This window comes from Bos grunniens, chromosome 27, assembly GCF_055505025.1.
Source record: "Bos grunniens cultivar Pamir isolate PY7600 chromosome 27, Bosgru_T2T1.0, whole genome shotgun sequence".
Classification (NCBI taxonomy): Eukaryota; Metazoa; Chordata; class Mammalia; order Artiodactyla; family Bovidae; genus Bos; species Bos grunniens.
Window position 1 is genome coordinate 40,546,445 of NC_141191.1, and position 27,757 is coordinate 40,574,201.

The 27,757-nt window shown below is 47.7% G+C and overlaps 1 protein-coding gene across 13 annotated transcripts in view; it reads left to right on the top strand.

The window, feature by feature from the left end:
• PSD3 (pleckstrin and Sec7 domain containing 3) overlaps positions 1 to 27,757 on the top strand; it is a 607,319-nt gene that overhangs the window by 558,442 nt on the left and 21,120 nt on the right. For 10 of the 13 annotated variants that reach the window (XR_015156252.1, XM_086380548.1, XM_086380560.1 and 7 more), the window contains 3 exons: positions 2,920 to 3,077; positions 5,839 to 5,983; positions 18,842 to 18,985. Coding sequence is in view for 10 of the 13 variants with exons in the window: in XM_086380548.1 (XP_086236674.1) it covers positions 2,920 to 3,077; positions 5,839 to 5,983; positions 18,842 to 18,985 (447 nt within the window). In the remaining 3 variants the exon portion in view is untranslated. The remainder of the gene's footprint in view (positions 1 to 2,919; positions 3,078 to 5,838; positions 5,984 to 18,841; positions 18,986 to 27,757) is intronic. The other 3 variants (XR_015156254.1, XR_015156253.1, XM_086380549.1) reach the window with 1 other exon arrangement.

A 27,757-nucleotide genomic window follows, 5' to 3' on the forward strand; every position in this document is an offset into this window, starting at 1 on the left:
CACAGAGGAGCGGAAGATGGGAAGAACTGCGTAAACGGGAGGCAGATAAGTCTTGTGTGGATTTTCAGCTCCCCCTGCCACGCGACGTTCCAGGGTTGCGGGCAGTTGTGGTCGTTCCAGGGGGCACCTCCAGGACGAGAAGGGACAAAGGCCAACGGCAGAACTGACGCCTGGTGGACGGGCAGACGAGGAGGGGCCGGAGCTGTGGTCAGAGTGGAGAAGAGGCGCCAGAGAGAAGTGGGAGGGGAAGCCGTGGAGAATTTCAGCAGAATTGCTGACTTCCTTGGTTGCTGTGAGATGAAAACTAAAGAATCTGTAGAACTTTGCGGTCGGGAGGTCATTTCTGACCTTTGCTAAAGCAGATTCAGTGAAGGGTAGAAATGCACTCCAGGCTCCAGTAGGTTAAAGGGCAACTGGAAATTAGTGTAAATAGTTCCTGTGGACTCCTGCCTAGTTGTGTATAAGGAAGAAGAGAGGTGACGGCTAGAGGAGGAAGTGATACTCAGGAGGGACTGTTGTCTTACAAATATAAGAGAGACCCTGAGGGTGTTTATAGGCTGTGGGGAGGAAGCCCGTAGACAACCAAGGATTTAAAATATAGTGGAAAGATAATAACCAGGGAAATAAGATCCTAGGAGGGGTTGGTGGAGGTTGATCTGGAGTACAGGATCAACCCTAAGCACGATTCCTCTGTGTAAGGAGGAAAGACCATAAAGGTGGTTACGAATGTGTTTACAGGGTATGTAAGCAGAAAGTTTGATCCTCACAAGTTTGTCCTTATAAAATACAAGTTCAAGCTGCTGCTACTGCTGCTTCTAAGTCACTTCAGTCGTGTCCGACTCTGTGCGACCCCATAGATGGCAGCCCACCAGGCTCCCCCGTCCCTGGGATTCTCCAGGCAAGAACACTGGAGTGGGTTGCCATTTCCTTCTCCAATGCATGAAAGTGAAAAAATAAAGTGAAGTCACTCAGTCGTGTCCGACTCCTAGCGACCCCATGGATTGCAGCCCACCAGGCCCCTCCATCCATGGGATTTTCCAGGCAAGAGTACTGGAGTGGGGTGCCATTGCCTTCTCCGAAGTTCAAGCTATATGCTACTAAAAATTATTATTGGAAACTATATCAAGTAACATCTAAGTGCTTACTATCCACTTTGAACATTATTTAAAGTTTAAAAAATGGGATCTCATGGAATTTCATCCTACAGCTCTATGAAGAAGATATCACTCCTTCTCAAAGAATATGAACTTAATGAGTGAATTAATTAATCTAAGATCATGGAAACATGGAAGAGATGGGTCCAGCTCCAGGCACCTGCCTGTGCTCTTAACCTCCGCTGGGATGGGACAGGCGTACTGAAGAGAATAGGGGACGCTCGGCAGAATGGAGCAGAGGGGTCACTGTGGACGGGGAAGCCTTGACCATTGGCGCTGGCTGCCGTTACTGTTGACGTCCGTTCTTAATCGCTGAGGCTCAATAGAGTTGTAGCAATCTTAAAGTAGTCATTTTACCATTTAGTATTGTAAACTGTGTAATTTTTATGTTGCAGTTGGTATGTACTGAGTGTCTTAGGTTTCCCCCACTTGGTGTCGGCTATTACCGAGATAAGCTGCTGCTGTTTCTTTCTGACTCAGTTTGAACTAATGGCAAGAGTACCCCTGAAAAGCGTGGTTTGTGCTGGGGCTGCAGGGAAGGGAGGAAGAGATATGAGTGTATAATTATTTTTTTGAAAATTTGTAAAATGAAACTGTGATAAATGAAACTGTGATAACAGAATAGACTGTATCTTCCTTTTACTACTAAAAGGCTTTTGCTACTAATTAGAAGGTGAGGAGTATGTCTTCTTTATAAAAGAAGTGCAAGTTTATAGCATCATGTTTGATATTATAAAATATGGGAAGAGGAGAGAGGAACTTATTAGTAAAAAATATCTCCTATAACAGTTGTAATGTCTACTACACTTACATTGGTTTTCAGGTCTTTTTTATTCTTATGGACCCACGGAAATGACCAGATATAATAATAATAATAGTACAATAATAATATCACATTTTTCAACTAGTTGGGATTTTTTTTTAGTTATGTTTAGGTGGAAGCTACACAAAAGAACCTTTGTAAATTCTATGAATTGTGTCTGGATAATGCTCAAAGATAAAATTGCATCTATCCATGATACCCTCCTTTTTAATATAATTTTACTCATTTTTCAAATTTATGATAATAGAGCTAATCTTTCTCCTGACTTAAGATTAAGCTGATTTTTCCTCTTTTCTTTCAAGTACAGCTGGAGAAATTATTTCATTTTACTGTTCATTTTTTTCTTCATATTATTAGCCTCAAAAGAAAGTAGCAGGAAAATGTGGAGTCTTTAGAGCAGACACAGTGGCCTGGTTTTCACCGGCAGTTCACTTCTGCTGATGGGTGTCTGTTTGTTTCTGAAACCAAATCACCCTATGAGACCTTGCTTCATTTCAAACCACTGTAAAACGTGTATGATAGCTATTTCATCTTTGACCTTCCTTAGCTCTTTAATTACCCACTCCAGTGTTCTTGCCTGGAGAATCCCAGGGACGGGGGAGCCTGGTGGGCTGCCGTCTATGGAGTCGCACAGAGTCGGCCACAACTGAAGCGACTTAGCAGCAGCAGCAGCAGCAGCTCTTTAATTATTATATATCAGCTTTTGCAAAAGTGTGCCTTTGATAAATGTGTATTTTCTCATTCTGAGAATACTTTTCAAAGAAAAGGATGTTTAGTGACATTTATAAAGTAGCACGGAGTTGTTTTTACCCGCCATTCACTTCAGTTTTTTCATGCACCTTTGTGGATTTTCCAAACTTTTTCTTGCAGTTAATAGATTTTAAAAAGAGAAGAGAAGATGAAGTCTGAACATGTCTGTGCTTTCTTCGTATCTGCCTACAGGACGAATATAAGCCAGAGAAGGCCCTGTCGGAGGAGGACCTGAAAAACGCCGTGAGTGTGCACCACGCGCTGGCCTCCCAGGCCACCGACTACGAGAAGAAGCCCAACGTGCTCAAGCTGAAGACAGCTGATTGGAGGGTCTTGCTTTTTCAAGCCCAGTAGGTTTCATTTGTTGGTTTGGTTTGGATTTTTAGTTTGCAGAGCACCACTTTCAGAGAAGGCAATGGCACCCCACTCCAGTACTCTTGCCTGGAAAATCCCATGGATGGAGGAGCCAGGTGGGCTGCAGTCCATGGGGTCGCTAAGAGTCAGACACGACTGAGCGACTTCACTTTCACTTTTCACTTTCATGCATTGGAGAAGGAAACGGCAACCCACTCCAGAGTTCTTGCCTGGAGAATCCCAGGGATGGGGCAGCCTGGTGGTCTGCCATCTATGGGGTTGCACAGAGTCGGACACGACTGAAGTGACTTAGCAGTTAGCAGAGCACCACTTTACACCAAGAAAGAGAATCGGGATCTACAGGGCACACTTGCTGAGTCAGTCATTAACCGGCTACAATAGAGAGACAACGATCTAAGGAAACTAGACTGATGGAAACCCTGGGGCACGCTTTCTGTTTCCTTGGAGTCGCCCTGTGACCCTCTGTCAGCCCCTGACCAGCTCTGGATGTAACATCCTCATAAAGGAAACCAGGGCTTTAGTGCAAGTCCTGTCACGCAGTGAGTGCCGCAGATCGGGACTCAGATGACCGACCGCTGCCTGAGTCTTTGTCGTGCCCACAGTTTAACCTCTGTGAACCTCAGCTTGTCCCTAGCACACGTGTCACAGGGTTCTGGTGAGAAGCAAAGGAGATCAGGTGTGCAAAGAGCCTCGACACAGTGCCTGGCACACAGAGGCTGTGCAGGAAGTGTGGATTTCACTTCCTTCTCTCTCTCCTCTCTCCTTCTGAGCTCTAAGAGTCTGTGATTAAACTAGAAGGGAAAGATAAAATCATACTGTGGGCATGGAAGCAGGGTGGATTGCCTATGTAATAAGGAGTCTGTGACAGCCTTCAGATGAGGGATGGAACACTCCATGTGGAGAATTCTGGGTTTATGAAGTGAGAAACTTGGGATTTGGGGAACTGAGCCTCTAGAACAGGCAGTCTAGTCGCACACGTCGCATCGGTGTCCGTGGCAGGCACTGCTAATTATTCACGGCGTGCCTTTTACAGCCTGAGCTTGGCTTCAGAACCACTCTCAACCCAGCCCTGCCAGGTGACTGCATTTGGCACTGGCATGACATTTGGCATCGAGATAGTAAATATGGGTCTCTGCGTGCTTGTTGATGAAAACAGCGGAAGATGAGAAAGGGGAATGAGAACAAGAGCAGGTTCTCTGGCGATCTGTGGATGCTGAGCTTGCAAAGGTGTAAAAGTGCTGACATCCGGTGAGGAGGAGGTTGTAAGGAAACCCAAGTTACACAGGATATTTTTAGTGTGGGAGTAAGACAGTTAACACCCAAGGGAACCACAGCCAGATGCATAATTACGGCTATTAGTCATAAAGTCCTTCAAATTGTTCTGTTCCCCAGCATTATTGTTTTTAAATGTCTAAAAGTGCAGGATATGATAACTCAGGAGATCTGATTACTCCAAATATAACTGATGCAGAATTGAGTCCAGTGAAAGAGAGGCGTGGGGCACGGTGAGGGAGACCCCTGGTGTGCTGTCCGCTCAGCGTGATCGCTTTCAGGGGGATCGTGCAGAAAGGGGTTTTTAGATGGGCTGACGTTTTGTCCGTCTTTGTGTCGACTGTGCAGCCGGCGGGCATCTCACCTAGCTCGGATCTGTTTCCTCCATTCCTTTACGAGTTCACAAGCCTTGTCCGCGCCGCACTCTGCTAACGTGGCCTACAAGTTCACAGTGTGACACTGACCTCAGGAGATTTCCACATCCTCTCAGGGGGATATTTTTTGTCCTGTCGAGGTGCACCTCACATACTTCTAAGTTCACAGTGACGTTCAGTAAATTTGCAGAATCGTGGCACCCTGTCCAGCTGTAGAACACTTCCATCACCCTACAGAGACTGAGCCCCTGTGCCGTTCTCACCCCTAGCCCGGACACCACTGGTCTCCTCTTTGTATGCCCTTTTCTGGAGTTGCCATATACCCGCAGGCGTCGAGTATGTGGGCTTTTCTGTTGCTCCGCGTAAAGGTGTGGGGTCGTCCACACTGAGGCCTGTCTCGGCTCTCCACGCCTCTGCTGCTGGGTGGTGATGCTCTGTAAGGATACAGACTTCACTGTGTCCATTCCTTCACCAGTTGATGGACATTTAGAGTGTTTCTCCTTTTTGACACTTATAAATAATGCTCCTGTGAATATGCACATACAAATCTCTTAGTGCCTATATGTTTTTATTTCCCTTGAGTAAATATATACCTAGGAGTAGAATTGCTGATAAATTTATAGTTAATTTTGTTAAAAAACTGTCCAAATTACTTTCCAAAGTGGGTGTATATACCTCTTTATATTCCCTCTATCAGTTTATCACTCAGTTGCATTTTAAAATCAAATTATGTGATTAGAAGAGATGAGTTAATTTGTAAATTAGTTTCTGACTAGCCTAGTATCAGCATAACGAGAAAGCAGAGGGTTTAATGAATACTTTCTATGGAGTGATTCTGCTTTGTTTCCTCTGTATCCTCGGGCGGTAGTCACAGTCTTACTCCTTGATGATCATGGGTTCCAGGGCCTTTCGTTGCCATGGTGAATGCTGTTGAAAATGTTCCTCTCCAGTGAAGTTTTGCCAGGGATTAATTCGTCCCAAGAAGAGTGAATGATTTTATATGTCATTTTAGATCAGTGGTGAGAAATGGGCAGGCTGCCGTGCATGCAGGTGTGGAAATACCCTGACATAATATGCCTGTGTCTCCTAGGAGCCCGGAGGAAATGCAGGGGTGGATAAACAAGATTAACTGTGTCGCGGCTGTGTTTTCGGCACCGCCGTTTCCAGCAGCCATTGGGTCTCAGAAGAAGTTTAGTCGCCCGCTGCTGCCTGCCACCACGACAAAATTGTCTCAGGTAAAGGCATTTTGATCTTTACACCTTGTCATTTCACACTTTGTAAAGTGGTCTTACATTTGTATTCAAATAATGCCCCATATTCTGGGGGCAAGGATGAGACCTCGCCCTGGAGGGCCTTGTTGTCAAGAGGGCAGACGCAGTGTGCCTGGGGCCTCTACACTTCGCATGGGAAGCAGACACGGCGGACTCGAGATGGGGTGGATGCACACTTTGAATTTGTTTCTAAAGTTAGTTTACTACTCAGTTATACCAGCCTCACTTTTATTTTTGTTTTTTGTTTTGTTTTTCCCAACAGTTCATATTTTTTAAACACCTGGCTAAGGATAGATGTCCTGCCTTGGAAACCAGCTTTTTATTCACTCATTGATTTAACTTTTCATTTTACTGAGCTTTTCCTAAATTCCAGACTGTGTGTGATGCTGGAAGCATTCCCAGGGACCCACTGCTCACAGTGCAGCGAGGCAGGGCCTTCCCCACCCTTGGGAGGATCTGAGTGGACCTTGGTGGTTTTCCCAGAGAATGCAGACAGAGCACACAAGAACTCTCTTCGGAGGTGTTCACTTGAGCTGCTCTCCTTTTTATCAGGTCGATGTTTTTGAAGGTCACATTTTATGGCGCTCCTTTCCTGCTTACAACTCTGTTCTAAGGACACTGCATACAAGCCATGTCTACCAGTTTTAAACCTGTCTGCAGGGCCACTATTTCCACCGACTTGTTAAGGATTTTGGAAGCTGCTTTGACGTCTTTGTGAATTTCTTATCGGTGCAATAATAGAGAGAGTTGCATCTGGCTGTGATCAACCAGGTCTTGATATTAACTAGCTCCTCCACACACCCGACATCATAGTTATCAACAGAGCATTTATTAATAAGAGCGTATCATGTGCCTATTGTACCTCAGAGACTATTTTTGGCTCTGGAAATAGAAAGGCAAGTGAAACCCAGGCAGTCTCAGGGATCCAACTGGCAGATACAAACAAGCAAGTAATTGCAACAGTTTGATCAGAGGCACATGTAGGATAAGTCCAGAGGACCTTGCGGGCTCCAGACAGGGCCTGGCCTTGGGGGTGAGGGAGACACTCACAGGATGGGCGGCAGGACGGGTGTGGGAAAGGGGGCCGCCCCGCAGAGTGAGGCCAAGAGGGAGAGGGGGCAGCGCAGGTGTGGGAGCCGCGCTGCGTCATCAGGCGCGACTCGAGCGCCCAGTGTCGTGAGAGGCGGGACGCATTCCTCTGTGGAGCTGTGTGTGTGTGTGCACGCGCGCTAAGGTGCTTCAGTTGTGCGTCTGACTCTGCAACCCCATGGACTGTATCCCGCCAGGCTCCTCTGTCCATGGGATTCTCCAGGCAAGAATACTGGAGTGGGTGGCCACGCCCTCCTCCAGGGGATCTTCCTGACCCAGGGATCAAACCCCCGCCTTTTTTTTTTAATTAATTAATTTATTTTAATTGGACGCTAATTACAGTATTGTAGTGGGTTTTGCCACACACTCACATGAATCAGCCACGGGTGTCCATGTGTTCCCCGTCCTGAAGCCCCTTCCACCTCCCTCCCCACCCCATCGTCATCCCAGTGCACCAGCCCTGAGCGCCCTGTCTCATGCATCGAACCTGGACTGGCGATCTGTTTCACATATGGTAATATACATATTTCAATGCTATTCTCTCAAATCATCCCACCCTTCCCTTTTCCCAGAGTCCAAAGTCTGTTCTTTACATCTGTGTCTTTTGCTGTCTCGCATATAGGGTCATTGTTACCATCTTTCTAAATTCCATGTATATGCGTTAGTATACTGTGTTGGTGTTTTTCTTTCTGACTTCCTTCACTCAGTATAAACCCCCACCTCTTGCGTCTCCTGCACTGCAGGCAGACTCTTTTACCTGCTGAGCCACCAGGGAAGCCTCTGCAGCTGGTGCCAAGCAAAGGCCAAATGATGAAAGGTCACGAGGAGGATTTGGGATGCCTCACCATCCCCAGCATCCTTAGGAAAGTAGTGTAAGTAGGGAATTAATGTGATCAAATCAGTGCTTCAAATTTTCTTCTTTTTACAATAGGAAGGAAGTATCAGAGGTGGAAACTAATATAAGAAAAAGGTGTTTTCAATAGAAAGAGGAAAAATGAGTTAGTGAAAGAGGAGATGGACGGAGTAGGAGGGTTTGGGACCTCCGGATGGTCCCGTTAGCTCCATGAAGTGAGGAATCGGGCTGTCCTTAGGCGTGGGCTCTGGGCACTGTGGTGTCCCCTCTGGCTTTGGGTTCCCCCTCATCTCCTGCTTCCCTCTTGATGCTTCTTTCCAGAGTCTTTTGCTATGTCCTTTCTCTCTTTGTACCTCCAGATGTTGCAAGGAGTGCTCAGAAGCAGAGCCGAACAGACACTTGAGGAACAATAGTTTTTAAGTTAGTCAAGAAAAACACAGGGGAAATGTTAAGGTACAAACAGGAAAAAAACGATCTCCAGTGAAGTGGCAGGAGGTGACTGGCCGCTGCGGCGAGAGCAGCATCAGGGGCGCCGGCTGGAGCGCACGGTGGGCGCCCTCGGGGATGAAGGCAGTGAGGACGTGGAGGAGGGGCGTGTGGGGGTCCCGCCCAAGTGCGTAGAGGCAGGCTGGTGCAGAGAGCAGAGGAGATGTGGTTTCAGGAGACGTTCTTTCGTTTCTGTAAGTTCATCGTTATTATTGATGTGGTTTGGTTGATGCTCCCCACGTAAGCTCTAATTCATGGACTAACTACCAAAAAAAACTGTTAGGAACAGGAAGGACCAAACAGCTCACTTTACAAGGCACAATGGCGTTTAACTTTCAAGGATAATAAGTGTCCTAAGAGAAAAGGAAGGCTTTACTGCTTATTGGCCAGACTTCTACATCCACCCAGCTAAAATACGAGCTTTCAAACCAAGTGCATTTCCCCACTTTAATTTTGGGTACTTAACATAAACAGTAAGCCACATTATACGAGGTTCAGTTCAGTTCAGTCTCTTAGTCGTGTCTGACTCTTTCTGACCCCATGGACTGCAGCATACCAGGCCTCCCTGTCCATCACCAACTCCTGGAGTTTACTCACACTCATGTCTGTTGAGTGGGTGATGCCATCCAACCATCTCATCCTCTGTTATCCTCTTCTCTTCCCACCTTCAATCTTTCCCAGCATCAGGGTCTTTTCAAATGAGTTAGTTCTTCGCATCAAGTGGCCAAAGTATTGGAGTTTCAGCTTCAGCATCAGTCCTTCCAATGAATATTCAGGACTGATATCCTTTAGGATTGAGTGGTTGGATCTTCTTGCAGTCCAAGGGATTCTCAAGAATCTTTTGCAACACCGGAGTTCAAAAGCATCGATTCTTTGGTGCTCAGTTTTCTTTATATTATTATATTACACAAGGTTAGAGGAGAGACAAACAGTTGAACAACTTGAGGCAAAAATACTTTCAAAGCTTGAGTTTTATTTTATTAATTTCACTAGGAGTTTTCCAGTTGGTATTTTTCAATAGATTGGTCTTTCTCGCCATTACTCCTGTAAAAGATCTGGGGTAAAAGGTGATCTGAAGTTAAAGAGGAACATTAGTAACTTTAGAACAACATGTGAGCTTTTCCTTGCTCTTTTCTCACTGTGGAACCTACATTTCTATTTATTTTCTACTTGGAAAATGTGAGTGAGTAATTGAAAGTAGCTCAGTCATATCTGACTTTTTGCGACCCCATGGGTACCTGTTCCCTTCTCCAGGGGATCTTCCCAACCCAGAGATCCAACCTAGGTCCCCCACATTGCAGGTGGATTCTTTACGCTGTGAGCCACCAGGGGAAAGTATGCTTCTGTCCTATTTGTGTGTGGGCTGTACATTGGTAGGGCTTCCCAGGTGGCTCTAGTGGTAAAGAACCCACCTGGCAGTGCAGGAGACACAAGAGCCACGGATTCATTCCCTGGGTCAGGAAGATTCCCTGGAGGAAGGCATGGCAGCCCACTCCAGTATTCTTGCCTGGAGAATCCCATGGACAGAGGAGCCTGGTGGGCTACAGTCCACGGGGTCGCAGAGGATCAGACAAGACTACAGTGACTACATGTGTACATTCATTGGTTAGTCACTTATATGTGAAAATGAGTGTGTTTATTCATTTGTGTATTTTTACCACAAGACCCCACCACCTTTGTCATGGCAGTCTCTTATTTTAAACAAATGCCCTACATTGGAATTTAAAATGAAATGCATAACATTTTTTATATTTTTCCTCATTTTGAACACAGAAGTGTAAAAAAATACATATGTAATGTGATCAAAATGGTGAGTTCACAATTTTAAACAAGCAAGTAGTGACCAGCAAGAAGCATCCTCTGTGTCATATAAGATGACCAAACCCTTTCAGGAATTTAATTTCTTTGTTAAAAAAAAAAAAAAAGAATACAATGATGCCACCCCCACCCCCCACCCCCAGACAGGTGAGTTACTGAGACTTTGTGGGCCTCAGTTTTCCTTCTGGAAAATGAGGAGATTGTCTAGACTGTTTTTTAAGATTCTTTCTATCACTAGCTCTGTACATTTTTTGCCCAGGTCATCATGTTTGTTTACCACCTATGGAGAATGTGCCTTGCCCTTGAGAGTAATCGGAGAATTAGAAGCAAATATGTGGAAGCCAGCTCGTGATCAAGAGCAGATTAGAGAAGGGGAGGGTGCTGGTGTGCAGACCGTCTGCTCCAGATGTCTGGGCACCTTCCGCTTTGCTGAGTCACAGTCACCCTCCTCGAACCCGGGAGGCATGTCTGGATGCCCCCCAGGCCTCCCCGCATTCAGGGCGAGGCTTCCCCTTCACCCCGGGCAGGTTCTCGGCCTCGGCCCTGCCAACCTGGGCCCTGAGCCCTGCGTCGTTGTGGGTCGTAGGGTGCTGAGCGGTGTTCGCAGCCTCTGCCCACTCAGTGCCAGTATCACCCCACTTTGTGACAACCAGGACTGGCTCCGGGCACTGCCCGGCGCCCCTCGGGGCCACAGCCCCCACCGTCTGCAGCCACCGCTCTGGCCCGGCCATCTTTCCCTCCTGCACAGCCTGCTGCCCCTCCCCGGCATGCCAGACCACTTGGGTAATTTCAGTCTACAAAATAGACATATTACCAGGGTGAGAGAAAAAAGTTAACCAGTATTAGGAAAAAACGAAATATTCAATTAGAAGATTGGTGCTTTTAAAGACACTGTTCATCACCCTGTCATTTGCAAGCTTCTCTTTAATTTTATTCTTGTCTCCTCTCCAAAGCATATTAGCCACTGCTCCTGAAATCGATGACTGTCAGTGTGGCAGGGTTCTCTGCGAGCAGCTCTGCTGTGTGGGAGGAGTCGCCTTCTCGTAGTTGCTTTTGCGGCCGTGTTGCCAGAGCACATTTCTCTTCCTGTCGCAGGTGGAGAGACTGGTGTGAAAATCTTTTAAGTTTTGCTTCTCCTTCCATGTAGCACTCCAGACTTAGGACTTCGTGGCTGGCCATCTATAGGATCTTTCGGGCCTCCTTTTCTACTCATCAGGTAGTCATTTTCAAACATTAATGCACATAATTTACCAGGGGACTTACCTAAAATGCACCTTTCTCATCTCCGCCCACTCCTCCATCCATCAGGTCTCAGCCAGGGTCCCCAGGAATGTATGTGTTTCTAAGACCCACCCTGTGCCCAGCCACCTGCCCTGCAGATCAGAGACCCCACCCTGCAACGTACCTGGCTCCCTCCCGCGCATCCCCTGGAGACCACGCCTCCTGCAGGGGTGGTCTCCCCCACTGCCTTGTCCTGTTTCCCTCTTTGACTCCCAGCCATGGTCCCATTAGAGGCTGACTCTGGATGCCCACCGAGTGCTCCCTGTGGAGGGCCAGGCCTTGTGTTAGCATGGATCACAGACAGGAGAGTGCTGTGTTTGCTTCCAGCCTCGTGTTATCCATCCCATGGTTTGACCGCGGGGCAGCCGTGCCAAGGCCCGGGAGAGGGGGCGGCGTTGGTTCACAGACTGGCCCTGCGTGAGGACGGCCAGGGGAGGCCAGAGACAGGGGCAGCCACTGCGGGCTGCTCGAGGCGGGTTTAATGCGCACGGGAGCTTACTGATGAGTCTGGAGTAGCTGAGAGACAAGCCAACCCTGCACCTGCCCCCAGGATCTTGAAGTTTATGAGGAGCCTTGACTGGATTCAGTCATTGGTCCAGATGGTCCCAGCACCACCTGCTGTCTCAAGGCCACAACCTGGGGCAGCTCCTAGCATGGGGAAGGCAAGAAGGCACATCCCGAGGTCGGGGGCTGGGTGAGGAGCCTCCGATGGCCCAGCGCCAGCTCCAGGGTCACCGGCTGACCCACCCGTCCTCTTGGTGACCTCCTGCATGGCGGTCATGAGGAGCGGAGACTCCCGATGATGGCATCCTTTTCCGGGCATGTCCCTCGCTGGCCAGAGCCCCGCCTGCCCACCCACTCAGGGTCACATGCTCAGTCCAGCCACTCCTTCTTCCTAAACATCTTTCTACCATACCCATGTCCCTCAGCCAGACTCTGGTCACCTTGACCTCTGGTGTCCTGATTTTTTGGATCCTTTGCCTTGTCAGTACTAAATATTTGAGTAGGTATCCTTCAATATATGTATTGAATCTTTTTAATAAAGTGTCTTACATGTCCTACTATCAATATAACATAAGAAATGCTGAACGTCATTAGTCATTAGAGGAATACAAATCAGAATCACAAGATACCATTAGGATGGCTATACATTTTTTAATTTTTTATGAAAAGTAATGTAGTGGTGAGGTTATGGAGAAATTGCAACTCTCACATATTGCTGCTAGGAATGTAAACACTTTGGTGGTTTACCAAATGATTAAATATAGACATGTTTTAACAGCAGTTTCACTCCTACTTTGATAACAGGAGAATGCAAACATGCACTCACATAAAAACTTACACAACTGTTCACGGCAGTATTGTTCATAACAACCTGAGGTGGACATGGGCACCGGCTGCTGCTTGGATGAATGAGATGTTACCTAGCCACACACGGGGCTTGATTCAGCCATTAAAGAATGCAGCGCTGACACCCCAGTGTGGACGAGCCTTGGGAACCGTGCTACGTGAAAAGCCAGCCACAAAAGAGCATATCATGTGATTCCATTCCAAAAGGTTCCTTTTAGGGGAACTAAAATGTCATAAAATTAAATGCAATGGTTTCACAGCCCTGGGAATATATTTAAGAGCTCTAAATTGTACATTTCACATGGGAGCTTTGTATAGTAAAGTGTGAATTATGCCTCAATGCTGATTTAAAAAATTTCTCCCCAGCGGGTCACCTTGCCTGGGGTGCACACACCCCGCTTTGGAGAGCTCTGGCAGCCTGTTCCTAGAACTGGTTGAGGTCCCTCTTGTCCAACTCTTGTTTCTCTTCAATCCATCCTGCACAGTGCTGGCTAAAATAGGATTCCTTCGGTGTCATGTAACCAAAACTGGCTCACTATTAGCAACAAAACACAGTCTAGACTCCTTGGCGTGAACTTGGACTACAGTGTTCCACACCTTTTCAGAATAGACAGCTTTCATATTCATTTCTTAGAGAGCTGTATGTAACATATGGGTGGGCTTCCTTTGTGGCTCAGTAGTAAAGAATCCTCCTGCCAGGAGATGCAGGTTTGATCCCTGGGTCAGGAAGATCCCCTGGAGTAGGAGATGGCAGCCCATTCCAGTGTTCTTGCCTGGAAATGCCATGGTTAGAGGAGCCTGGCTAGCTACAGTCCATTGGGTTGCAAAGTCTGATACAACTTAAGGACTAAAACAACAACAATGTAACGTATACCAAGTGCTCAATCAGACAACTAGGTTATTATGCTGAAGCTCAGCAAACACTCCTTCAGGTCTTTAAAGGGTCTTAAAAGTGAAACAATGAAACAGTCTTCCTGGTGGGGCTTTCAGCAATTGTCCCTTTGGACCGCTGCTTTGAAGGCAGGTGCTCTTTAGTCTAAATTCCTGCAGCTCAGGTTTGATGAAGCTGCAGCGTTTAGCAATTTGAATCGTTAATTGCCGGCAGATTCCTAGAAATGTCATTATCTCCTAAATCATGTCTACTTTAAAACAGCACAAGCAAACAGTCTGAGGTCTCCCTCTCTACCTTCCCCCTTAAAAAAAAAAAAAGAGTCCATTTATTCAGCTCGTTTCCTAAGGGGACCAAATGTCAGGTGGCTTGTGAGGTGTGTGGACATTATAAAAAGAGCTAAGACTCATCTTCAGCTCCCAGGTGCTGGATGTTGGTTAAGTGACTTCTACAAGCCAGAACCATGACTCTTGCTCTCCCCCCGCCCAGCACCATACTAGACCCCCAGGAGCTGAGAGAAGGGGAAATGACCTCTCTCTGCCTTCAGAGAGCTTGTAATCAGTAAGGAAGATAAAATTTACAGAGGTTCGGGTATGTTTTGTTAATAAGCATGTGGTGTGGACATTTAAGGCTTCTCCAGTGGTTCAGTGGTAGAGAATCCGCCTGCAGTGCAGGACCCATAGGAGACACGGGTTCGATTCCTGGGTCAGGAAGATCCCCTGGAGGAGGGCATGGTGACCCACTGCAGTATTCTTGCCTGGAGAATCTCCATGGACAGAGGAGCCTGGTGGGTCACAGTCCGTGGGGTCACAAAGAGTTGGACACGACTGAAGGGACTTAGCACGCGCACACACATGGACATTTAAGTGCTATAGATAGAGAAGCGGAAGAGGCTGTGACATCTGGGGATTCTGGCTCTGAATGGAACTGGAGAAAGGATCTGGGTTAACACCTGGGTGTCTGGGAGCCGCGGGAGAGAAGGCAGATGAGGACGGATGAGTTTACTGACAGCCTTGACAGCTGAGGTCAGCGCTGGTCCAGGAGGGAGCAGACGGTTTTGAAGCTCGTGTTTTCAGCAGCTCTTTGGGTTTTAAACAGTTGTCTAGAGGCTCAGAGTTGGGAGAATGGGGCTGCTGCTCCTCTGCCTTTACCCCTGGGGCCTCCAGCAAGAACTTGATCTTTTTGGATCTCCATGGCTTCCAAGAGGAAGAGGTTAGAGGGGTGACGAAGGCCAGGGTCTCTTTCACTATTGAGTTCCTGGGATTGTGTATTCCACAGCGAAAAAAGCACTGAGTACAGTGCAGGAGACACAAGAGATGCAGATTCAATCCCTGAGTCCAGAAGATCCCCTGGAGAAGGGCATGGCAACCCACTGCAGTGTTCTTGCCTGGAGAAACCCATAGACAGAGGAGCCTGGAGGGCTACAGTCCATGGGGTCACAGAGAGACAGGACTGAGCACACGTGCGTGTATGCACACACACACACACACACACAAACACACACACACACACAGTGCCTGTCGCCTAGTAGGTGTGCGGGTGGACAGCTGTGTCCACCTCAAGCTTCCCTCCCCTCCCTGAGCCTTGTGCTTGATATAAAAGGATGCGGAGCTGACTTGTGCCTGGCTGGCAGCAGAACCGTCCAGCTGAGCCTCGAAGGGGAGGCTTTGGCCCTATCTCAGCCCTGGACTCACTGCGAGGTCATGAGCAGCTAGGTTACCTGTGCCCATCACCTCATCAGCTAAGACGTCTCTTCGTGAGATTAGAGTTTGGTATTTTAAAGGAAAATATGAAATTTTCTTCAAAGTCAAACTATAAGTAGGAAAAAATTCAATATTAAGTGACATCATTTGAAACTTGCCTTTTGGATAAAATTTCATTGTATGTGCGATCAAAAGTACTACCAATGTACGTCTGTTGACAGATAGCAGTAGTTTTTCCTGCATCCTTTGTTTAATGCTGATATTTAAGTTGTGACTTCCTAATGTGAAACCGTTTCAGCGGGTGCCTGCCATTTGCTGTCTGTTCCTTTTCGTTGAACTTTGGTGCGTTTCTGCCTTCTGTGAGAACCCTTTCATCAGTGTTGTCCCATGAGAGTGGCCTGCCCACTCCCCTAATGGATTGCGAGAGCAAAGATAAAAGGGAAGAAAACAGGGAGGTTCCTGGTGGTCCATCTTCCCTGTGGATATTACAGGTATAACCGTCCGTGTGAGGCTGGGAACACGCTGCATCTTGGGCTGTTGCCTTCCTGCTTCTCTGTTTTTACATCTGTTTTTATCAGGAAAATCCTTCTGTTGTGGGATTCTAACCTTGGGGTAATTTGCAGTCTGTACCTATCTATGCCCATAAGAGCCACTTGGAATTTTTATTTCATTAGTCAAAATAAATTTAAGGAGTATAATTTTCTTTTCTGCCTTTCCCTTGACTTTAATGATCTTGACATTTTTAAAGATTACAAGCCATTTATTTTATAGAAAATCTCTTAACATGGATTTGACTGATATTTCCTCATGATTCTATCCAGGTTTTGCATCATTGGCACGAGGTGATTTTAAAATATCGTTATTTTGAGATTATTTCCTTGATTCTTCATGAAGTCAGTGAAGTTGGAATAAAGCACTGCACATTGAATTTTGACATTTATTTGACTGTGAATAAATTATACACTGGCTTCCCTTGTAGCTCAGTCAGTAAAGAATCTGCCTGCAATACCAGAGACTGGGTTTGATTCCTGGGTTGGGAAGGCCCCCCCAGAGTAGGAAATGGCAACCCATGGCAAACCAGTATTCTTGCCTGGAGAATCCCATGGACAGCGGAGCCATGGGGTCACAAAGAGTCAGACTCGACTTAGCAATTAAACCACCACCACCACCCAAACTATACACTATAAGCTATAAACTACAAATCACTATACTTTACACATCTGGACTCAATAGAAAAATGGGTCCAGTATTTCAGCAGCCAGATCACAGAAGAGGAAGTCCTGTAAACATATGAAAGTGTTTGTCCTTACTTGCAATCAGGAAAATGTAAATTGAAATCATTTTATACCCATGAAATTAGTAACAATTTGCAAATTTGATGTCACGTCAAGTTTTGGCAAGGGTGTAGAACAGTGGGAATCTGCAAGCCTACTGTGGAAATGTAAGCTGGTGGAAACACTTGAAAAACAGTTTACCATTATATTAAAGATGTGTCAGAGAAGGCAATGGCACCCCACTCCAGTCCTCTTGCCTGGAAAATCCCATGGATGGAAGAGCCTGGTAGGCTGCAGTCCATGGGGTCGCTAAGAGTCGGACACGACTGAGCGACTTCACTTTCACTTTTCTCTTTTATGCATTGGAGAAGGAAATGGCAACCCACTCCAGTATTCTTGCCTGGAGAATCCCAGGGACATCGGGGCCTGGTGGGCTGCTGTCTATGGGGTTGCACAGAGTCAGACATGACTGAAGCAACTTAGCTTAAAGATGTGCATGTTCTAAAACCCAGAAACTTCACCTCTTGGTGACCACAGATTTCAGAGACATTGTTGATTTGGTTTCAGACCATTGCAATAAAATAAATATCTCAATAAAGCAAGTCACACACTTTTTTGGTTTCTCAGTGCATATAATGGTCATGCTCATACTATACCCCAGCCCATTAAGTGTGTAACAGCATTGTGTCCAGAAAAACAATGGATCTACCTTAATGAAGCAATGTTTTATTGCTCAGTATTAACCATCATTGTCCGAGCCTTCCATGAAGCTGTAGTGGTATCAGCAAGGATCAGTGATCTCAGACCACTGTAACAAAGTAATTATGATGAACAGGTTTGAAATATTTTGAGTGATGCCAAATGTGGCACAGAGACCCAAAGTGAGCAGTGTTAGAAAAATGGTATCAGTAGACCTGCTCCACACAGGGTTTCCACAAACCTTCAGTTTGAAAAAAAACACATTATCTGCAAAGTTCAATAAAGCGAGATGTGCCTGCATGCTATAGGAACACCTTGCTCATAAGTCACTGGGCAACATTTATAAGGATGTAGCATCATTTATAACAGCCCATAGCAACCAGAGAACAAGTTAAATGTGCCTCAGTAAATTTGTAGTTGAGCGACATCAGAACCTCTACTATTTGGGAGGGGAAAGCATAGGTTACTACAGTTTTTAGAATAACAGCCTTCAGAAAATTATTCTTGAAAGCATTGGTTGTCTCAAAAAGGAAAGTATTTGGGTAGGCCTTCACCCATAGTGACAGGACGGCCCTGCTGAGGCCCTGGCATGGAGGAGTCTGATCCTGCGGCCCTTAGCACGGGTGCTGCATGCTACTCCTGTTGCAGTCTCTCTCAGGAGACCAGGGGCCTGGCTGGGGAGGCTGGCCTTGGCCCTGGGTACCGTTTTTCAACGTGAGAAATGAAGTGTTTCCTGCCCTGTCAGTAAACAAGGATGTCACAGTCATCAGCCCTCCAAAGAGAGCCTAAGGATACTCGGGAAAGAGAAGAGTGCCTGAGATCTAACAGCTGCCATCTAACAGCCATCAGACTGCAGCCACTCCCTACGGGGAGCCCAGGGTTAGCTCAGGATGTGAAAAACACAGAATCCTGGCCTAGGATAGCTGAGATGCAATGAAAGAAATGTCAGTGGGCAGAGACTCTCACATCTTCCCATACCTAGAAAAGTGCTAACTTCCTTAACTTGGGATATCTGGTTTCCTCCAACAGTAGTCTTTTGACTGTAAGACTACTTGTCCTTTGTTGCAAAACTTGTGTATGACCTGACTCCTCCCCTCACCTCCTCGGAGCAGTTCTCTCAGGGTCCTTTGAGATGCTGTCTCCTGGGCTTGGAGTCCTAAAAATTCCCACCGAATGGAACATAACTCTCAACTTTTAGGTTGTGACTGTCTTTTTCAGTGGACAGAAGGTGCACGTGGACCCTGCTGAGAAAGCTGGTGGAACGTGGCACAGAGGCACGTTGGATGAATGAAAGTCACTCATCATGAGGGGTCTTTTAAAACTGCAACTGTTTACTGATTCCGTTTTCTGGATGCTCAATGGCTTCATGCTCCCCTGCAGGAGGAGCAGCTGAAATCTCACGAGAGCAAGCTGAGGCAGATCACCACGGAGCTGGCGGAGCACCGCTCCTACCCGCCGGACAAGAAGGTTAAGGCCAAGGAGGTGGACGAGTACAAGCTCAAAGACCACTATCTGGAGTTTGAGGTGTGTTGAACCTAAATGTCACAATGCTTGTCACCTGAGCTATCTCACAGTGTTTCCAGGAGGCAGGTTGTTTTATAGCTACCGTATCTGTGGGCAACACACCTTGACCGTCCCTCTCCCGGAGCTCCGGGCGGGGTCTCGGTCACGGTGGCCCCTCCTGTTCATGGTTCTATTTAAGCATCAAAGAATAACTGTCAGTTTTTATGCTTAAAAAGCAAATCGCCTGCTGGTTGGAATAGCGTGTGCTGGCTGTGAGACAAAAAAAAAACAACAACAACAGTCGATGGACATGCCGGGGTGGGCAGCCGCTTTCTCTATTTCTGCATCTCTTCCAGCAGAGTCTGAGTCAGAAAAAGTACCGCGGAGGAAACGAGCTGCGGGGTGCCGTGGCGCGTCTTCCGTGCGCGCTCTGGCTGCTAGGCAACAGAGGCAGCTCTCCTCTGCCGCTCCCGCCCTTCACACGGAGGCTGGGAAACCAAGTCGTGGCACATCCAGTACCCAGCACGTGTGGCCACTAAACGGAATGGGGAGGATCCGTACAGTCTGGAAAGATGGAAAATCTAAAAGCGAGTTGAAAGCACCGTGTTACCAACCTGCCTGCCCATGCAGGAGACGTAAGAGACGCAGTTTCAATCTCTGAGTCGGGGAGATCCCCTGGAAGAGGGCGTGGCAACCCACTCCAGTATTCTTGCCTGGAGAACCCCATGGACAGATGAGCCTGGCGGGCTGCAGTCCATAGGGTGGCAAAGACATGACTGAAGTGACTTAGCATGTACGCACCTTCAGCTACATTTTCTCCCCGGTGAGTGTCAAGGTTATGTTTTAACTGTGACTACCCCATCAGCTGCCACTTGAAGACACTGAAAGGATCCTTGATTTTAAGTACATGGGCTTAGTCCAAAATAAAGAACAGTTATCTTTTAATTTTTACATAACTTTTTTTCTGCGGAGTGTGTTGAATCTGTCTTTAGCTCTTCTTTTGCTTTGTAGATCTGGTCTATTCATCTTCATCTTCTTTCCCATCTTACAATCATGCTTCTTCCTTGGGCTTGAAACACAGCATCATCTGAGCGCCCTCGCCCTGACCCACCGCCCCAGACCTACTCAGACACCAGCGCCCAGCACTGCTGCCTCTCCTGCCCTCTCTCAGCCTTGCCTTTCGGCCCCCTCTGCCCAGGGCCCAGGGTTTTCACCTCTCCTGAACCCAGCAGCGCTTCTGTCTTCAGCCCATCCTACCCATCCTGGCAGTTTCCTAAGGCATGCTTCTGTCAACAGCTGCCCTTGGTTTTCTCCTTCACCTCCCCCAACAATTTACCTTCAAATAAAGTCCAGTCCTTAATCTGAGAGTATCTGGGTTCCTTCTGTCTGTCCACAACACAGGTCTTCCCACCACGTCCGCCATGAGATCAGCCATCTTTCTGCTACTTTGCCCTCCAGACTTGCTATTATGCCTTTGTTCATCTACTGTGAAAAGAAAAAAGGAAAGTGAGCTGCTCAGTCGTGTCCTTCTCTTTGAGACCCCATGAACTGTAGCCCGCCAGGCTCCTCTGTCCATGGGATTCTCCAGACCAGAATACTGGCGTGGGTTGCCATTTCCTTCTGCAGGGGGTCTTCCGGACCCAGGGCCTGAACCCGTCTCCTGCGCTGCAGGCAGACCCTTTACCTTTTGACCACCAGGTGCTTTGCTCTGCCCCAGCTGCCCTCCCCTCCTTTCATTTCTGAGAGTCCTGTTCGTCTTTCAGGGTGCACCCCAGACCCCTCCTGTGAAAAGCCTGCTCTCAGCCTGCCGGTCCCCATCCTGCTCGGGGGCTCCTGTTGAGGTGGCTTCAGGGTCTTTGCATCTGTGGCCAGTCCCACAGCGTCTGCCTCCCGAGACTGTGAGCCCTCGAGAGCAGGGGCCTCGGGTCCTCTTCACATCTCTGCCCTGTGCTCGCTCGATGAATTGGACAGGGTTTCATGGAAGCTTTTAAAAGTCTTAGATTTTGGAGTTATAAAATGTGGCATTTGGTGCCGTGAAGATCCATGTACCAGTTTTCTTCATGGTTAAGCAAGTCCTTGCTCTGTTCAGATGAAGAAAAATCTTCTTTTTATTAAAGATGAAAGCTTATTAGCTAAAACTTTGGAAGCCTTCCCAGCCAAAGACTTCTTGAAAAAATACTTTTTAAAAAACAAATTTACTAAGCGGCTCATCTTTGTCCGCACCTGTTCATTCTTGGGAAATGGGAGTCCTCAGAAATCTATCACAATTCTTCACACGTCTGGAGTGGCTTTCAGCTGCCAGTCTGTTGGTTTCACACATGCTGATTAATTTCCCAGCTCCTCAGGCCCCTGCTGCCAGCCCGCAACACCTCGCTCTGAGCCCTTGGCTCTAAGGCTGCGAGTCTGCACCCAGGAGGCCGGGGTTGCCGCAGGACCAAAGAAGGGTCGCCCTGCTAGATGCCCCCCTGCTTTGAACCTCCTCTTGGAGCCCCTTTTCCAAAAATGTAACCCAGCCAAAGCCAGCATTTCCATTTCCTGACATGAGCTTTAGACGAGCCTTTGTGGGGGTACGTCTTGCTTTCATCAAATCGTAATATCAAGGAGTGTGAAGGTTGCGTTCCAGGACTTTGGCTCGTGAACATCTTCCCATATGGTAACACGTCGGGTGTGTTGGAGTGTCTGTCGAGCCTCACTGACCTGTGTACCAGAAAGGCGGATGGTCCCCTCGCTTCTTAGAGGTTATCTAAAAAGGGTTTTGTGAAATAGTCTCTTTTTTTTTAAGTGAACCATTACTTTTCAGTAACTGGAAGTTGAAGTAGTGTATCTCGTGGGGTCCACTCTGCTGTTAGAATAACTAACTCTCCACTTTTCAGCCATTAGGCTTTGTCTTGTGCGCGTACTGCAGTGACGCCCTCAGAGCATCCAGGCTTCCCCCTCAGGCTGCCCTGTTCCCCGGATGGGGGTTCTGAGCGTGACGGATCATTCCCGCGGGGTAGGGCCAAGGGTGTCTGAACGTCAAGGACCTTCCTGTGTACTTGTTCTTTGTTCTTTCCTCAGCTTCTAGAAGATGGACCGAGTGCTCATACATATTTGTTGAGTAAATGAATGGATAAAGGCAACATCAGAGGAAAGCTTAGTAGCTCCTCTGAAAACAAAAGTGTCAAACAGACAGCGGTGTCTGCAGTTCCCTGTGACCCCAGACGGGCAGGGACCGGAGGGCATCTTGAGCCCCACCGACGTCCCTGTCTCTGGGGAGGAGCCCCCGCCAGGCCCGCTCTCTCACCTGCTCCCGTGGTAGGGACTCCCTGCGGTCTCAGAGCAGCGCTTGTAATTTTCACACCTTGGTAAGAAAAGCACCTTCACCGTTAGAGTATTAAGTCCTTGGTGGTAACACGGTCGTTTCTAACTGGATGCATTCAGTTGTTTATATCCCAGGTTGCTCTGAGCGCAAACGGTTCTTCAGGCGGGCCAGATTGGCGGCACTGAGAGATTCTCTTAACCCTGACTGACAGTAAATAATGAGAAACTCTGGTAAATAAGAAGGTTCAGGGGTGGTTTTTGTTTGGAGTTGAACTTTACTGAATTACATTGTTTATTGATTTTTGGCTATCCTGGGTCTTCATGGCAATGCACGGGCTTTCTCTAGTTGCAGCGACCTGGGGCTCCTCTCCAGTTTCGGTGCATGGTCGTCTCATTACAGGGGCTTCTCTCATCGTGAAGCACGGGCTCTAGGCCGTGCGGGCTTCAGTAGTGGTGGCACCTTGGCTCAGGAGTCATGCCTCCCGGGCCCTAAGCACAGGCTCAGGAGTTGTGGCACGCGAGCTTAGTTGCTCCTCGGCATGTAGGACTTCCCTGGACCAGGGATAGAACCCACGTCTCCTGCATTGGCAGGTGGATTCTTTACCACTAAGCCACCAGGGAAGCCCTGTTTATTTTTGAAGTCTATAAAAAGTCTGCGAAGAACAAGGAGACTTACATCAACTTCAGCCTTAGCCTGTAAGAAGACGGCGCACTATTCCTGAAGGCAGCATACTCCGCTTAGAATGCCTGTAGTTAACCAAGTTTGTGCCTCTCTCTTTACTGCCCATGCAGTGGGAGGGTTGGGGGTAGCATTGCTTTGTTCTCGATTGAATTGGTTCCCCAAAGTTGTGGCTACTGATTGCTTACAAGGGTTCACGTGGAGTCTAAGCTCACCTTTGACAGAGTTGTTAGGCATCACAAGTCTATGTAAGAAACTCACTGTCATTTCCCAGTTTTCAAAAAATAAATATCAGAAATAGCTCCACTTCCTTTTGACTTATTTCTACTCTATTCAGTTCTCTTTTCACTTAAAAATGTTGAATCGATCTCCGTGTTTCTGGTACATTTGGAAATTTATCAGGATGTTGGACAGGTGGGTGGTGTTTGTCACATAAAAACTTAGAAAGCGCCAGCTACTCGAAGCACCGGAGCCTGGGCTCTGCCCAATGCCCCTCGGCCCTTAAAGGAACAGCCCTGTTACAGGAATTCCTCGCCAGCACTGAACTTGGCCCCAGAAATTTGGCTTTTTGTTTCTTTGCAGTTGAAGTGAAGATACTGTTTGCTCCAGGATGTTTTTCAAGTGACAGTTAAGATGTTTTCAGTGGCATAAATTATTAATAACTCTTAGACGTGAGTAGGGAAAGGGCAACTCTGGCAGTTCAAACCTATTAGAAGGGCTGGGCTTCTTGAACGGGGCTGTCAGAGGCTGACTGAGGAGCGAGTGCTGAGGGCAGGCTCCCAGCAGCTCCCGGGTTCACTGTGGCGCCATGGAGACCTGGCAGGCAGCATAGGGCATCACGAGCCAGCAGACGTAAGGTTGGAACATTTTCTTTGGCCCTCACAGTGCTGGATTTGTTGGTGCTGAGATTTGAATGCGTTTAGGGAAGATCAGCTGGAAAAGGAAATGGCAAGCCACTCCAGTGTTCTTGCCTGGAGAATCCCAGGGATGGAGGAGCCTGATGGGCTGCCGTCTATGGGATCGCACAGAGTCAGACACGACTGAAGTGACTTAGCAGCAGCAGCAGCAGCAGGGAAGATCAGCAGGGTCCTCCCACCACCCCCAGTATACATAGCCTGGCTCCTGAACGCGGTTGACTTTGCCATTGCTATATAGATGCTGCAGACACTTAGATGTGTTTTATGCCTTAGATCTGTGAATATGGGCTTTGAATCAACTGTCTCTTCATGGTTAGAAAATGGGTACTTCCAGGTACATGTGTTCTCAGGTTCCAGTGCAGCAGGAAGAGAAGTCCATGTCCCTGATGGCTCAGCTTTGTTCTGCTCAAGGGCAGAACCAAGGCCCCTTGCTGAATGGGCTGGAATTCAGCCGCGTGCTCACTCCTAAATTTCAGCCTGGAGCAGAAAGTGCTTATGGCTTAAGGCAGGCAGGACCCACACCAACCACATGGCTGGAAGTGCAATTTTAGCAACAGCAAATGTCCATTCTAACAAGACATGTAAATCTCTCTAAATTTTAAATCGAAAAAAATCTAGGACATTCTTGAGGCATGCTGCATCTTTTTCTGAATTTCTAATTTTTGGTGCATGTAAAATGGCATGGTTCCTTCTGAAACTGATGTACTTGAGAACAAGAGCACATTCCATATAGTGCCAGGAAGGAGACTCAAGGCAGCTCGTATGGAGAAGTGCACATAAGTACATTTCTGGTTGGAAGCCCTCAGTTTTACTGTGGGGTTATTTGTTGGCTAGGTGGGTGGATGGGCGGTTTGATGTATTTCTTTTTGAACAGATTCTCTGACTGTGATCTTAGCTCTGTTTCTTCAGATGGCACAGTTTTTTATCTGTCAACATCACATAAGTAATTTTCACATTATGGACCACTTCTCCTCTCACAGGAGCAGTGAGTGCAAGGACATATCTCAGGGCACTGCCAGCTGTCCCCGGGCAAATGTGTTACTGAGACAAGACGATCTGGCTGCTAATTTGTGAGTGGACTTGGTTGTAAACGTACAGAGATAGCCATGATCACTTGCTTCCTCCAGAGTGAAAGTAAGGGAAATTTCCCCACCCTCTTAGGAGATTAGCAGCCAGTCTGTCTCAGGAACAGAGTCTAGCCTAAATCCAGTGACATGTCCTTTATAGAAAAGAGCACAAAGGTGATTATGTATGGATCTGAGAAGCTAAGATGTGGCAGGTTAATTGACTTCTTGCGGAAGTTTAGGAATTTTTTTTTTCTTGTAGAAGACTAAGTGTTAGAGTCCAAAGCTAGAGACCCAAGTCCAGCAGTTGCCCAGACACGCAAGTCCAGTTCACATCAGAGGCAGGGGTTTTGCGTTGCCGTTTGGAATTGCATTTTGTACGGCACAGTGATCGAGGGCTGCAGAGCTCTGGGTTTTCATCTGTAAAGGATGACGCACGCTTTTGAAGGGAGGAGAAGCTTAGCAACAGGGAGCCTTTGAATCACATTTTAAACAGATGATTGAGAAGCAGAACAGAGAGTCAGTCATGGGCCCTGCAGTGACTGTCCTTAAATCCGTCCTCATGCCTGAAATGTCTGCTCTGAGGAGCATCACTCCTTGGGGTGAAGGTACTGTCTGCGAGAAAAGGGCACAAAAGCTTGCAGTTATAAAACAGTGAAATGAGGAAAAGGGATGGCCTGGAAGTTAGGCCACTTTAGTCTCATCCTTCTCTGGACCTTGGTTTCTGGCTATAAAGATGAGATGAAATTGAGTGAACTAACCTTAAGGCCCCTTCTGCCTCTGTATTTTTGCTATAACTTACTGACCCTGATGCTGGGAAGACTGAGGGCAGGAGGAGAAGGGGGCAACAGAAGACAAGATGCTTGGACGGCATCACCAACTCAATAGACATGAGTTTGAGCAAACTCCCAGAGACGAGGGACAGCGAAACCTGGCGTGCTGCAAGCCATGGGGTCCCAGAGAGTCCGACACGACTGAACAACTAAACAACAGTATACTAACATCAATTAACATGTTAGATTAACTCACTCTTACGATATCTCTAAGAGCATTATTAAACATAAAACAAGAATATTTCAATTTGGGGATCTCAGGGGATCTAGACCAGCTCTGTCCGATACCAATATAATGCAAACCACACATGTAATTTTACGTGTTTAGTAGCCACATGTAAGAAGAAAAAGAAACAATTGTAATAAGATTTTTCAGTTTAACACAGTATGTCCCAAATGTTATCATTTCCATGTGTAATAATATAAAATATCACTATGTCTGATGCGTTTTTTCCTTCCTAAGCCTTCAGACTGCAGTGTCTCTGTGCACTCGGGACTCAGGGAGCCACGCGGGGCATGTTCTCTGGCTCCTGCAGGGGCTGGTCTGTCTAAGAGCCGGCCAGGAGCGGAGGCGCCCTCCCGGGATCGCGCGGCATGCAGGTTTCTCACATAATCGAAGAGGTCTGGCTGTCAGGCTCACGTAAGACTCTGTCTGCCCTGCTCTGGCCGTGCCTTGCTTACTGTTTCAATCGTTACTTCTGGCTGGGGCTCTGGTGTGAGCGCTGTCACCAAGGGACCTGGGAGAATAGACTGACCTGTGTCAGTCTCCCCACAAAGCAGTTCTCCTGGGAGCAGCGTGAGCCGCCCGCTTCCTGCTCCCTTAGACCCTTTTAGTGACCCTCCCGGCCGTCAGTTTTTACTGAGTTCCGGTGCCATTAGCCCTTTCCTGTGTGAACTCTGTTTGTTTGTTTTTTTCTTTTTATCCAGAATGCTTTATCTCTAACTACATTAGGCTTCTTCCTACTGTTGTCTATAAGAATCTGTACGCGTTTGAGGTAAGAGTTTTAAAAACTCGTTTGCTTGAGTCCCCGATCTGATTCTCGGAGGGATCAGGCTTCTTCAGTCCTTTCGGAGGGTCTAAGTTCAGAATTACTCAGTAGACTTATAATGGAAACTAATGTTTTCAGAAATGTTTTTCTGAAAACATTAGAGAAAATTCAGATGCAAAAAAAGCCTGTGTTTATACCAGGACTGTCAGCCCAGCCCTCCCTGGAAGGCTGGGGCCATTCCCAGGCACGGGCTTGTTGCAGGAGCGCGGGTCCGCCCGGCGGCCCCGGGGCTCGGCTCACGCACAGGACGGACGCGTAGGGGCTCGCGCGGGACGTGTCCGCCCTCACCAGGCCCGGCCTTGGGCCGCTCTGTGGCCTGCTCACCACGCCCGGTTTCCATGTGCTTCTGCTCCCCGGAGCGGTCCTGTGTCCTCGTCCGTGAGTCGCGATGCCCTCCTTAGGGAGGCCCCAGAGGTTTCCCGCTGCCACCCGCTCCCCACGTGGACCGGAGGCAGGAGGGAGTGAGGGGCCTGCCGAGGCCTGGTCACTCCCTGGATCCTCCGACTCCACGGGACAAAGATACTTTACCACGGCGACAGGCTTGCCATTGGCCGCGGAGCCGGAGAGGGTAGAAGGACATTTGAACCGGGCCTGCAGAAGGTGCAAAACGGCTTTAAGCTCAAAAGCCATCAATATATTTGGGGATGATGTGTCCTGGGAAGTCGATGGGGAAGGTGATTTACCTTCAAACTTCCTCAGATCCTCCTTTAAAAATTTCCTGGAAAGACCGGCCTGTCCCCTTATGACTGGCATTGCCATTTTGGGAGCCGCGGTGTGACAGGCCAGCTAGTGTGATGCGTCCCACGAGCATGCTTCTGAGGGAAACCGTGGGCGATGTTAGGGAATCCCCGGACAGCCAGAAACACAACAGAACAGAAACGAAGGATGAGGAGCGTGGCCTGTACAGGAATGCTGTCCTAACAAACTAGAATTTTGTTTTAGATGCGGGGT